This window comes from Pinus tabuliformis, chromosome 7, assembly GCF_031772625.1.
Source record: "Pinus tabuliformis cultivar Carrire ecotype Pingquan chromosome 7, CPIR1, whole genome shotgun sequence".
NCBI lineage: Eukaryota > Viridiplantae > Streptophyta > Pinopsida > Pinales > Pinaceae > Pinus > Pinus tabuliformis.
Window position 1 is genome coordinate 1,188,080,131 of NC_142293.1, and position 14,131 is coordinate 1,188,094,261.

At 36.8% G+C, this 14,131-nt stretch overlaps 1 protein-coding gene across 1 annotated transcript in view; it reads right to left on the reverse strand.

Moving 5' to 3' along the window:
• The window catches only part of LOC149251691 (AP-5 complex subunit zeta-1), a 515,410-nt gene that overhangs the window by 461,498 nt on the left and 39,781 nt on the right, over window positions 1-14,131 (reverse strand). Inside the window, exon 3 of the mRNA XM_089459526.1 lies at window positions 9,130-9,221. Within this exon, the coding sequence (XP_089315652.1) occupies window positions 9,130-9,221 (92 nt within the window). The remainder of the gene's footprint in view (window positions 1-9,129; window positions 9,222-14,131) is intronic.

Sequence of the window (14,131 nt, forward strand, 5' to 3'; positions counted from 1 at the left end):
CCTTTGTTCATACAGATCACTCTGCAATTAGGTACTTAATGAATAAACCTATTACTAATGGCAGAGTTACAAGATGGTTATTACTCCTGCAAGAATTCAACATCACTGTTTTAGACAGACCTGGAAAACAAAACACAGTTGCTGATTTCTTGTCTAGAATTCAAAATATCAAAGATGACACTCCAGTTGAAGATAAATTTCCTGATGAATATCTTTTTGCAGTAACTACTCAGACCCCTCGATTTGTAGATATTGCCAATTACTTAATCACAGGAAAATTACCTTCACATTTGTTTCCTAAGGAGAAAAGAAAAATCATTCAAACAAGTGCAAGTTACTCATGGATTACTAATGAATTGTATAAAACAGGTCCAGATCTCATGATCAGAAAATGTGTTCGAGTAGATGAAATACCTGAAATTCTTAAGGCATGTCATGATGAACCTTGTGGTGGACACTTTGTTGACAAGAGGACAGCCTATAAAATCCTTCATTTAGGATATTATTGGCCCTCCATCTTCAGAGATGCCAAAGAATATGTCAAAAGGTGTGATAGCTGCCAAAGGGTAGGGAAACCTGCTCCTTCAAATGAAATGCCACTACAGGTACTCATTGAACCTTTTGAAAAATGGGCTTTGGATTTTGTTGGACCAATTAATCCTCCATCTAAACAAAAGAAGTATATTTTGGTATGCATTGATTATGTCACCAAATGGGTAGAGGCTAAAGCATTACCTTTTGCTAATGAAAAATCTGTAGTTAATTTTCTTTTTGAGGACATCTTCACTCGTTTTGGTGTTCCAAGAGAAATTGTGACAAATCAAGGATCTCAATTTACATCTAAAATGGTGGAAAGACTTGTGGAAGAATACAAGATAAAACATAGAAAGTCTACTCCTTACCATCCACAAGCAAACGGTCAAGTTGAATCTACCAATAAGGTGATTGAAGGAATTCTCACTAAGATTGTACATCTACACAGAAGAGATTGGGTAGAAAGGCTTCCTGAAGCCTTATGGGCCTACAAAACTACATGGAGGAACACAACAGGACATACTCCCTATGAACTTGTTTATGGGAAACAAGTCATGTTCCCTATGGAGTTTCAAATCAGAACCTTCAAGATGGCAGTCCAATTGGGATTGGATTTATCAGAAGCACAGAAACATAGATGGAGCAATTCAATTAGCTTGATGAAATCAGGCAAGATGCAGTCCAAAGAACCAGTTTAGTCCAGCAACAAAGGGCTAAATGGCATGATAAGTATATCAAGGAGAGGAAGTTTCAAGCATGGGATTGGGCACTTTTGTTCGATTCAAAATTCAAAGATTTTCAAGGAAAGTTTCAGACTTATTGGCTTGGGCCATATGAGATTGAAAAAGTCTTTAATAATGGAGCAGTGAGAATAAGGACAATAGATGAAAGAAAGGTACCTCTTTTTGTGAATGGTCATCGGTTGAAGATATATCATAAGCCAATTTCATACAGGTATTCATACAACATTACAAGGTGTTTGGCTATGTTTCAATCTTGAATAGTTCACATAAGAGAAACTGGATTTACAATCCATCTGTTATAGCATCATATCCATCAACATTGTCACAGTGCAAGGCCTTGACTAATAGCTCCATCTCTTCATGAGATCATGAGCTACAATGTTGGCGAGACCAATGATTTATAGACACCTTCATCATTGTCTCTCAAGGTACATACCCACCTGGGTGTTCTCTAAGTATGACCTTCTAGGACTATTCTTGTCTTGGGTTCCCAGCCCTCAAAGAATATTGGTCCTCTTGCCTACTCTTGTCTTGGATGCCCTACACATCCTCAAAGAGTATCGAATGCCAGATGATTACCTAATCCTCCCATTCTTTCTTCCAAGTGAAGACAAGAATGTTGTGTCTATCACGTGTCTACATTTCCATTCATGGCCTTCATCTAGACTTACGGCTGTTAGTCCTGGTCTAGTGCATGACCCATGAGATGGAAAAACACAAATGTCACTCCTTTGTAATCAGGGGTGATCCAAAACTCCCTCTTGATCAGGGACTTGTCAAAGCTCCCTCTTAACTAGGGACTCTTTCATTCATCAGCAACTTCTTCTTCATGGGTCCTTTAGCTGCTTGATGTCATGAAGTCTTTGTTCGAACTTCTTCTAGGTAGGGCACCATCCATTGATCACTTTCCTTCCTGGTTTTTCATGTCATTTCTTCCTTCGTGGAAAGTGTCTTTCTTGCCATACATCAGGTTTTCTTGTCATCTGGCTACTCCTTTGTCATTTGTCCATGCTTCGGAATACTCTTCTCATTGATGCTTCATTGTACTTGCTTGTTTACATGCTTCGACCTAGTAGCCCATTACGACTTCATCCTAATATTGCTTCAACATTGCTTTTTCTTTTGCTGGATGGCTTCTTCATCACAACATCTTTGTAGAGTAGAATCAGTTATCTACATCTTTCATTTCTCCAAGGCCTTCATAGGTGTCAAGGGTCCTTCCTTTATTTGTCAGAGTTGTCCTGCCTTCTTTCGGGAGATATCTTCAGAGTATCTTGTTAGATAGTGATTCTCGGTGATCATGGTGTTCTTCACACGCTTCATCTCTTTCTTCATTCACTTCTTCTTAGATAGATAGGTCAACCACCTTATGCTTCTTGTGAGAGCATTTCTTCATTGCTTGCTTCCTGGACTAGTCAGCATTTCTTCTTGCTTTGTAGTCAACAATCTTATACTCCTTATGTGAGCATATTCTTTGTTGACCTTCATTGCATTGTAGTACATGCCTTCGGCATGTTCTTGGTGAAAGAGATTCTTTCATACTTGATCATGTTATAGAACTATTCCCATGACTCAATAATATACAAATGATAACACGACTGAACTTTAATGCATACATACCTCATCTTGATTCTCCTTTAATCATCCTAGCTTCTTGGTGTGGCCCTTCTTGCTTCATCTTAGCTTGCCTACATATCATCCTTTTCTTGAATCCCATGAATGGGATTCCTAATGCGACATCTACTTTGGTTTATAAAACTTCTTTTGAAGATTCCATCATAGGATCTTAAAGACCCTTGCCTTGCAAATGTTCCTTTTCTTTTGATGATGGAGGTCTTCTAAGATTCTTGATCATGATCAATTTTCTTTCATCATGGATGAGGTCCTATACTAGGTATGCTCCTTCTATATGAATATCTTGAGCTATATCTACCATGCTCCTATATTCTAGAAGATATTTCTACCCATGCATTTTTATTCTCATTATAAATGCTACATCTTCATGAGTATCTAGAACTCTATGTACTTCATGCTTCTAGATTCTAGAAGATGTTTATAGCCATGCAATTTTATCTTATTCCTACATGATCCTATCCTACTCAAAGCTTTGAAAGAAGACTTGAAGTAAAGAGTTTGACCTAGTCATAGTAGAGATTCGAGGATATTCCTTCTTTTGCTTCTTTTCTTCTTCTTTCATCTCTTGAGTTATGTGAGCTTCTTCCCTCTTTCTTTTGTTGTTGTCCTTCTTAAGCTTAGGACAATTCCTTTTGTAGTGTCCATATTCTTGGCATCCAAAACATTGGATTTTGGACATGTCTTTGTTGTTTGTTCTTCATGGACCAAATTTGCCAAATTTTCCCTTTCTCTTGGCCATGGTAGCAAATGCTTGCTCCTTTGATCCCACATCTTCCTTTGCTTTAAGTCTGGTTTCCTCTGTCCTACATAGAGACCACATTTCACTGAGTGTGGTTGCTTCCTTCTTGGCATATATGCTTGATGTGAAGTTGCCCCAATCCTCAGGTAGAGCATTGAGTACTACAGTTGTCATTTCTCTGTCAGACATGACTTCCCCAAGATCTTGAAGTTGATCCCTCATCTTAGAGATCTTCATGAAGTAGGGAGTTATTCCTTCCTTTGATATCTTCATTTTGTACAATTCATTTCTTAGCGATATCACTTCTTCGACTGTGGATACCAAGAATAGCTCTACTAGCTTATCATAAATTTCTTTTGATGTTTCAAATTTGGAGACATAAGGAATGAGAGAGTCCTTGATAGATTCTATTAGAATCCTTTGAGCTCTTGTCTCATCCTTATTGTACTTGGCTAAGGCTTGAGTTTGTTCCTTAGCAAGGATAGTGATATTCCCTTTGACATGTTCTAGGAGTTCATTCTCCTTGAGAAGTAAATCAGTCCTCTTCTTCCATCCAAGAAAGTTATTGGTACCTACCAATTTGTTGCTTTCCTTGCAAAAAGGCATTGATGTATATTCAGAGGAGGACATATACTTACTTGATAGATTTTTAGATGTAGTGGATTTGCTTTCTCCTTGAAGACTTGATGGCTTGCCTTGTGGTGTAGTTCCCCTTTTGATCTACTCTTCTTCTAGCTTTATAGTCTTCCTTGATGAATGATAGATGGTAGACCTTCTTGTCCTTGAAGTGATAGAGACTTCTTGGCTAGATGCTTCAACTTTTGTAGATGTTCTTTCCTTGATGAGTGTTCTTGAGTTGCCCTTTCCTTGATGTGTCACCTTAGCTCTGATACCATGTTGAAGAATTAAGGGCATTGGTGTTTGTTAGGATTCTTCACTGCTTGATAACAATTTGTGAAGCACTTTTACAATTATCTTAGCTTGATCTTCTTCTTATTATTAGTGTGTGTGTTTCATCAAACTGCTACCAAAACATAAAGACAAGAACACAAATGTTGGCTCTCTGCCAAGGCCAAAACCTCTCTCTCTTAGAGAGGAAAACCCTTCGGTAAGTTTCTCTTATTGAAGCTTCTTATTGATCACTGCCAAACCCTAGACCCTTGACTAGGATGTCCTCCAAGCACAAGTCAAGTCCTCTCCTCTTTTCTGCACTTTGTTTCCCGACACATAGACTTCCTTCTTCCGGCACTTTGCTCCCCAGCACTTCGTCCTCCTTCTTTGTTTCTAGTCTAGAGATAGACCTTCCTTGAGTGAGCCTTCTAGATGAGATGTTCCTCTTCTATCCTTTGCTCAAGTAGACTTCTTCTTTTGTTGACCAAATGAGATCCTTCTTGAGATATGGGTGTATGATTGTACTGTTGTTCTGCTGCCCTAGTTTTCTCATGTGTGGAGGGTACCCTTAGTGAATTAGGGTCCTTTCACCTTCACTAGAGAGTGAGACTTCTTCGCTTGACTTGGGAGGCCTTGTAGGCCTAATATCTAGCCCAAACACCAACGAATCTTGCACTGAAATGTTACTGTTGTTATATCTGCAATCTGTCCTCCTCCTCACACGTGTGACTATTTCTAGCCCTAGAAACAGTCCCCTACACTTCGGCCTTCTTCCTCCTTTCTTCGCTTGTCTTGGAGACCCTTAGACTTGCCTTTTCCCTTCACTTTCTTGACTTCCACCTTCATTGATTTCAAAGCTTGCGTTATATACTTTATGAGGGAGTGGACAACCTCTATATATAGAGGATTGTCCCTCCTCTAGGCCGACATTCTGTCTTCAAGCCGACTTGACCATATCTTCACTATTTTCTTCGTTTTGCTTCATTTGAATGACGTTGTTGCATGGAGAGGACTTGGGACTTTGCTTGGAGGTATCCTTTGACCTTTATACTATTTTATACATAGTGTAACATGCCCTCAAAGGGTCTTACATAAATACATTGACTCTTGACTTCCTAGAAGCACTTAAACATGTGCTTGACCTAATTCAATGAGCAAGAAACTCATTGACAAATATCATAAAAAATAAAAAAAATCTCTTTTCTTGCATAAATACAAAAGTCAAACTTACATAAACTCATATAGTTACATATAGTTATAATATTAATTTAATTATCAATACGTTATATTTTATTTACATTAATTTAATTATAACTTTATAAATCTGTTATATTTTATTGACATTAGTTTTAAAATGTTATAAAAGAACTCGTATAATTACATGGTGTTTATATTTTAGATATGTTATAATATTATAATTTAATTACAAATATGCCATATTTTATTTATATTAATTTAATTATACTTTTATAGCTATGCTATATTTTATTGCAGTTGTCTATAACGCGACTTTTTGAAAGCCTTTCCGGCGGGTTTTTCCGGTCGAAATCCGGCAGGGATTTATTGGAATCGCAAGTTTGATAGCTAGTTTCTGCACAATGAAAGCGTCCCAGGGGTTTTCCAGGGTGCTGAATCCAAATATGCAGTTAAAAAACCATTTTAAATGCAACAAATCAAGATTTAACCTCAATTTCTTCCGCCGGATTCCGTCACCGGAATCTCCAAAAAGTCGCATTATAGACAACTCCTATTTTATTTACATTAATTTAATTAAAACTTTTTAAATATGTTATACTTTCTTTATATTAGTTTAGAAATGTTATAATTTTATGAAAAGTGTGGCACATTTAAAGGTTGCAGTAAGGATGTGAGAATTTAATGAATGCGTGCTATGTGGCGGTGGATCTGTATGTACTTTTTTGAAAAGTGTGGCACATTTAAAGGTTGCAGTAAGGATGTGAGAATTTAATGAATGCATGTTTAAATGAAAGCGTGCTATGTGGCGGTGGATCTGTATGTCTTTTTTTTTTAAATTACGGCACATTTAAAGGGTGTAGTATATATTATAAATTAATTATTCAAAAGATAAAAATATTTACATTAATTTAATTAGAACTTTTTAAATATGTTACACTTTATTTATATTAGTTTAGAAATGTTATAATTTTATAAAGTAATTTTTTTGTGTATATATATTATAAATTAATTATTCAAAATATTAAAAAATTTGTTATTTTATTGTCCATATATATTATAAATTAAATTATTTAAAATATATCAAATTTGTTAAGTACAAGTTTTAAATTTGTACACTATATTTATATTAAACTTTTATATATTATAAGCTTATTATTTAATTCATATAAAGTAATATGTGTATTAAATTATTATTATTTATCATTTAAATAGTTTTGTAATATATAATAGTTAATAATTTAATTTTTATAAAATAATTAATGCAACTTTTATTATGAAGTATTGTATGTTTTTCATGAAATTCGTCAACATAATACATCTTGAGTGGGCCTAATGGTTAAGAGCATGTGTTTCCTCTTATGAGGTCACAGGTTCAAAACTAGAGGGGTCGAGTATGTATGTCTTTGTAGACTTAGCAGTCAAATCAATGCGCAGAGGTAGGTCCTTTGTCCCACAAACAAGGGGGTCTCATACACCAATTTGGTGTCTGGTTTGGCTATGACTTTAAAATTGAGTAATAATAATAATAATATAAACTCTATTGTTGTTGATAGGTAGTGATCACAATAAATTTGGACATTAATATCAAATTTTATATTATAAAAATATATTTATATTAATCGTACCTGCCGTTTCCTTGCCGTATCAAATCCTGGCTTTTCAAAAATAAAGCAGATCCGGATCCGTATCTGAATCCTGGTAACTTAGCATAAAACTGAGCAGATTTTGTTGAGTAATTCAACAAGTTAAAAAGAAGGTAAGACGGCAGATCTGTGGTTCTGCCCATGGAGCTGGAAATCTAGTTCCCTTGAGGTACATTGTTTTGATGTTTATTTTCTTGGGCTGACTTGTGTACTTGGTTGGACAAGAGTGAAATACATACTGCTCTAATTTTTATTTGAGATTCAGTCCTAAAAATTTATATTTCAGATTTTAGACTTAAATTTAAAGTTCATAGGAAATAGATCAAGGATACCTCAAGTAAATGAGGTAAAATTTCTAAATTTGCACAAATTCCAGAAATTTTCACATGCTCATGAGGTGAACTATGCCAGGCCGGTTCCTACCTAGCAAATGAAAGTTACCAACGTACATGTCCAGGTCCAGGGAGTTTAGGATCCATACTATCATGTGGTGGAGGCAACAAATGAATTTGCAAACCTATGGACCAGGACGGCCCCCACATGCACCAGTTGGGCTTCCAGGCAAGCATGGAGAACCAGAACATGGGCTCTGGACTCAACCAGCCCACCCAGTAACTCAGCCAATGCAATCTGCTCTTCTAGTTTCTGTAATGACCCTTGGAGCCCAGTCAGCATATCGATCTATCAACCTAGTTTAACAGATGTACCAATATACTTAAAAGCTTTTAGTTATGTTATATATGGCTTCTGCTAATAGCACGTCCAGTAATTGGTACAGGGGCATGTACCCTGATTTTGGTGTGTCATCATGCAAGCAGCAGTCATGGCTGCTACAAGTTTCCCTAATTCAGTTTGAGTTCAAAGTCGGAGGGATAATTGTTCCAACAACATTGCCCTGAACTTGCACATGACCTCGTCCTTTTGAACTCGTGTTATTTGGGTGGGGTAAATCACAGCCACAATGGAACCCTGGTGGATATTTTAATATTCAGTTGACCTTGCCAGTGAACCAAGGCCCAGTTGGTTTTTCCTATATTTCTTAGGTTTCCAATAGAATAAATATGTTTGAAAAGGGATAATAGCACAAGCTGGCTTACAGTCCAAAGTCGATCTATATGATCTGCCACTATATTATAAGTAAAACATATAGCCAGAAACTTCTTTGATTGTGCCAAAATTATAATAGGGAACTACCCACTAAACTCAATCAAACTGAGATCATCTAGGATGAGTAGCTCCTGCTTGAATTTGCATCTTTGTTACATATAAACTGAATTTGACCTAACAATACAATCCGCACTAATAATACATAGATCCAGAAATAAAGACAGGTATTGATTGTTAGTTTCTTGAACACAACAACCAAACAGCAAACAAATATCTTTACAGTCATTCCTGTTTCACTGTTCCTTTAATCAATATCAAATAGCAATATAGCCCTCAATCAGAATTCTAAATAGCCAGTACCAGTCTTTATCATTAAAACTGAGTATCATCCAAAGGTAAGACTGAAGAAGTCAGTGACAAATTTTCACTGTCTGCATGTTGCCATGGTAAAGATGAGAAGTTCTTCAAATTTAAGCAATACAGGATAAATTTGAGGATTTTTTCAGTTGAGGTAAGGAATCTGATTTCAAGCCAAAACTAGGCTGACTAAAGAAGAAAAGACAAACTATATAGAGTCTGCATTTGAAAAGACACTGAGTCACCATGAATACAATCCTTAAGTCATCCCAGCAATTCTTACCGGCTTAGACATGAACGGAAGAATGTTCGGATGCTAGCATCTGCATCATGCAAAGTTGTCTCCCCATAATCCAGGAAAAACTGAAGAATTGCCTGCATGCCATTACCAAGGAAGAAAACTAACATTCACTTCTAAGCAGCACAGAAGCACAGCCAAAACCTTCACAGTTGAACATGTAACTTCTTGGTGTATTCTGAGTCATAATCATAACTTTTTGACATATTTCTGAGTGGTAATCAAACATCAAAACATTTCTAGCATACTAGAGAAGGAAAAGTATTGAAACATCAACTGAAAACACACAATGCCACTACACCAAAGAAAATATTAAGTTTAAACCATTCAATATTACTGTGTTATCATTTATGAATTACAAACCTGATTCCGAATTCCTTTAACACATATAGAGTATCTTAGTCATATGTCAGAAAGTGACCAAAATACCGTCAATGTGACTAACAGACAGCTCAACATGTAAGGTACATACAGTGAATCTCCGAAGAAAAATATCACCATAGAACAATAAAAGAGAAGAGAGAGGATCCAACTAAAATTAATAACATCTTAGTAAAAGATGATCTGGTTTTGAATTGTGCTCTGCAAAACCTAACTATATGGAGCTTAGATATTGCTCCAAATGACCTGGACAACATGATGTACTGTCCCAAATGAGAAAAATTTGGAACAAGCTCTTCACATAAAATTTAGCATACATTTAACAGAAGATTGCCATGTAAAAATAAGCAAATAAAGCACTACAATCTCAGAACACAATGAACAGGAAATTCTAAGCTTTATTATTTTAGAAGAATTGGGGTTTGCATGAAAATACAACCCATATAGTGTAACGAACCATCTTTAATTTCAGAGTATCATATCAATATAATCAAGTAGTAAAAGTATGTCATATAACCTAATAGTGTTAATATGTATACATCAAATGGCATAAAAGAATAAAACATTAAGCAAGGCAGAAATGGCTGTACGCTCACAGCTGGAGGAAGCTGTCAAGAGTAAGCGGTGGAGTCGGTATACTTAGCCCTGCCTATAAAATCACCGAGAAATGGCTGAGGACCAATGAAACCAGAGGAGGAGAAACTGAGCAGTGAGAGAGATTTGCTACTGAAGAGTTTTAGTTCGTCTGAGGTCCTTGGGCTTCTGTGAGAAGCTTGCTGGATTGAGTAGTCAGCTTCTACTCAATCAGGCTGGGCGGAATTGGTCAATTGGAGCTCAACAGCAACAGTATCGACAGCTTCACAGGATCAGCTAGCAGTTCAGGTAAGTGCAGTTTTTAAAGCTTCCTAGTCTATGAATATTTACATGCTGTATTTCAATTTATGGGTATTACATATAGCTCAGATAAAATAGCCTCAGACAGATCTACAATAATGCCACAATCGGCCTCCAAAACAAACTGAAAAACAATAACTGTAACCTGTGAACCTTGAATGGATCCACCAAGGGAAGAGATGGGTGTTCACCCACTCTCACTGAATCACCCGAGGGTTTCCATCCCGGGGCTACTGCCAAAGTAGAGAACCGGGTTCTCAACCTCTCATACAAGAAACAATATCAGATCCAAGATGTCCTCCAATGGTCTCCTCCTCCTCTTTTATAGATTTGATAGACTCCTCTAGAACCTTCTATTTTATTATTATTTTAATCATGGAGCACTTTTCCCATTTTTATTTCAATTAAAATATTCTTTTTAATGCAGGAAAGGGGTAAATTGGCCACCACGTCTCCTCAGGTGACTGAAACTCATACCTAACCATCCCATCTTGTAGATCTTCTCGTTCCAGTTCCAACAAGCTATTACACTGAGGTGTTCCATCAATTAATCTCCCCAAAATGCCACCTCGACCATAATTAATTAAGTTATGCCCAATAATAACGCTGATTTTTTTAAGTTGTCGGAATGCGACAGAACGAAAGGCAAACTGTGCGGATGATGGAATATGCTAAGCGAATGCCATTAAATCCCATAAAAACTCCTCAAAACTTCATCAAAACTACTGATGACATAAACCTGCTCCACTGACCTGGCCATCCCCTGCCCTAGAAATCCACCCTGGTTGTACAATGAAGAAGAATAAAAATCGGGACATGACACATGAGATGAAGAGAGGTGAGGAGTAGTAAAACAAACATGACGAAGTCACCCAGAAAATTGAAGAATGTGATGGGGAAAAAGCTAGAGATAACTATGATAGAAGGAAGAAGGGACTGGAACCTCATACCTCTTTCTATTTCTTGATGCAGGAGCATTCGAGCACCCTTCATTAAAATCGAAATCCAAAGCTGTGAAAGAGAAAACGTGGACAATCATTGTAAACCGGGGCAATTCTGTTAAAACAAGGCTAAATTGATGGAATTGATAAGTCTCTAGAAGGCTTGATTAAATGTAATTATTTGCCATGTATGCATATAGAGAGATTTAGGGGTTTGATTGAACGATTTTAGGAGAAGATCATGGATCTAGAATGATCCATGATTCTGTAGTTATTTCTATAAACTGTGTAACTGCGTGTTGTGATGAGAGAGAGATTGGATAAAAAGTAGTCGCGGGAGAAGTTGTGACTAACACTGAGATGCCTTAGACTGCAATCTTGTTCTATATATAATTGAAATATTGTGTATTGTCTGGATTTTGTGTCTCTGTATATTGTTTACCTATAGTTTAGATGTATGCGTTGAAAGAGTAAATCCCATGTTACAGGTTTGTTGATCGACCATCGATCACTACAAGGATCGATGGCGATCCAGAGATAATTCGATATCATAGAGTGAGTTGTGTATGGAGTGATGTGAGTGCCTTAAACAAGCATGGCAAAGATAACTCTGTGTTATCACATAATTCCACCAATAAGCTAACGAAGGAGATTGAACAAACACAACGGGAACTATTGGGTCATAGATCGACGAATAATAATGGCGGAAGAGGAACCCGGAGGAACTATCATAGTTGTGCGATGGAAGGAGATCTACGGTGATCGCGCGGAGAACTTGCGAGCAAGTTATCTCGGCTAGTGGACCCGAGAAAATCATCCAAACGAGTTTAAAGTCCAGAGGTGATTGGATCGTCCGTTTAAAGGCGATCGGACGCATATCGCGTGCAAACAAGCGCGGCCGTTAATTCCAAAAATGGACGCAATGAGGGTTTATACAACAAGGTTAAGACCTCGTTGAGTTCCGACCATCCAAACCGTTCGTTGGGTGTTTGATCAGATAGTAATCACACTCAAATGTGCGCACGAGTTAACACGCCGAGCGGACCCGATGTGTTATCAACGCAGGTTTATTTCCTTTTGAGTTTTGGGTCTTAAATGTTAAAGTGGGACCGGCGTTTGTTGGTCGGGTTTTGTTGTATTGTGTTGTTTGTTGACCGACCGGTGATTGGATGGGTTTTGTGTAAAGTCTGCCAATTCAAAGGCTTATGATATATACGTGGGCCCATAACCCATAGGTCCACGTACTAATATTGTAAAGATGCAGCTTTGCTGCGTAAAATGAGTTGTCATCATTTCTTAGGAGGATTTCTATTTTTGGCATGTTTATTTTTAGCAGTATTAGGTTATGGTTTGATGGGTTGACATGTTGGAGAAATTGAGAGTGCACAAGTGGAAAAGATTTGGATGAGCCATCAGTGACATGGCAAAGAACGAGTTGAAATGGAAATTTAGCAAGTTCATTTTTCTCTCTCCTTGCACATTTTCTTATTTCTAAATTCTCTCCTATTTTCCCTCCTTATTCCCTATTTTCTATCCTACTTTCTCTCCTATTTTCCTCTTGCTCATCCCCCTAAATCTTCTCCCATTTTCTCTCGTTTTTTCCCTATTCTTCGTCCTAAATTCCCTCCCCTTTTCCCTCCACAAAAAAGCAAATAAATTTGACCCCTAAATAAAAGCTGGGTCGAATTATTAAAAATGGAGTTTGGAGAAAATTGTGGAAATTCAACTTACTTGAGGAAAATAGCCAACTCAAATTGGCTAAATTAACTTGGAATGTTTTTATCATGAGAAAATTCTGCCAAAATTAGCTAAGACGAATTTGATAAATTATTCCAAGAGCTATTTTTGGTCTCATATTTCAATTTAACTCAAGAAAGAGCCACTTAACTCAGTTTCTTCTCCAGTAAAAGTTCAATTGATGCAACTATGCGAAGTAATGCCCAATTATGGAAGATTTCAACCTCTCCTCCTTCTTGCCACCTTCCAACTCGATTTGTCTTGAGCAAGGGCAAGCAGTCATACATTGTTCTCTTCATATTCCTCCTCTCTCCCTCTTCTAGCTCTTATTAATTTGTGTCTTGATATCATTGTATTCAAACTCTGTGATAGTCATCTTGATGTAGCCAACCTTTTGGCTCTCACAAAATAAAATTTAGTTTCAATCCACTCACTCTAGTTTGTTTGATTCAATGTTATTTGGTGCAAAATATTAAGAGTTTTCCAGCTATTTATTTGGGTTATTAGCTACTTAGATATGTTTTCTTCCTATAGTATTTTTCCATATAAAGGATTTATTTGTGAAAGACTTTTCCAAACTTTCAACTTGAGGGTTTTTACACTCGTTTGGCCGCTAACTTGCTGGTAAAACAGCTTTTATCTTGCTGTAGTTTAATTGTTTTATTGCAGATTTACAAGTTAGAACAGCAGGTACAAACATTAAGGACACCACCCTAAGGTTGGCAAGCAACAGACCAAACAGAGAAAAGATTTGCTAGTGACACGTAGGGCAGATTTTCCTATATGTTCATCGATTTTTCCTACTCATTTTTTAAAGTTTATATCAGTTCAAAGAATGTAAAAATTAGTGCTAACAATATTTCAACTTGTTATTTAGATTCTATTTACTCCAATCCTAAAAATGAATTGCCTATATAAGAGTATTCGGGTGTAGTTGATAAGAAGGTGATTCTTACACACACTACCGCAATAGGAAGGTACTTTCTCAAATTTTGAGAATCCCCTGTCTCCTCTACCTGTCGGAACCTCCCACT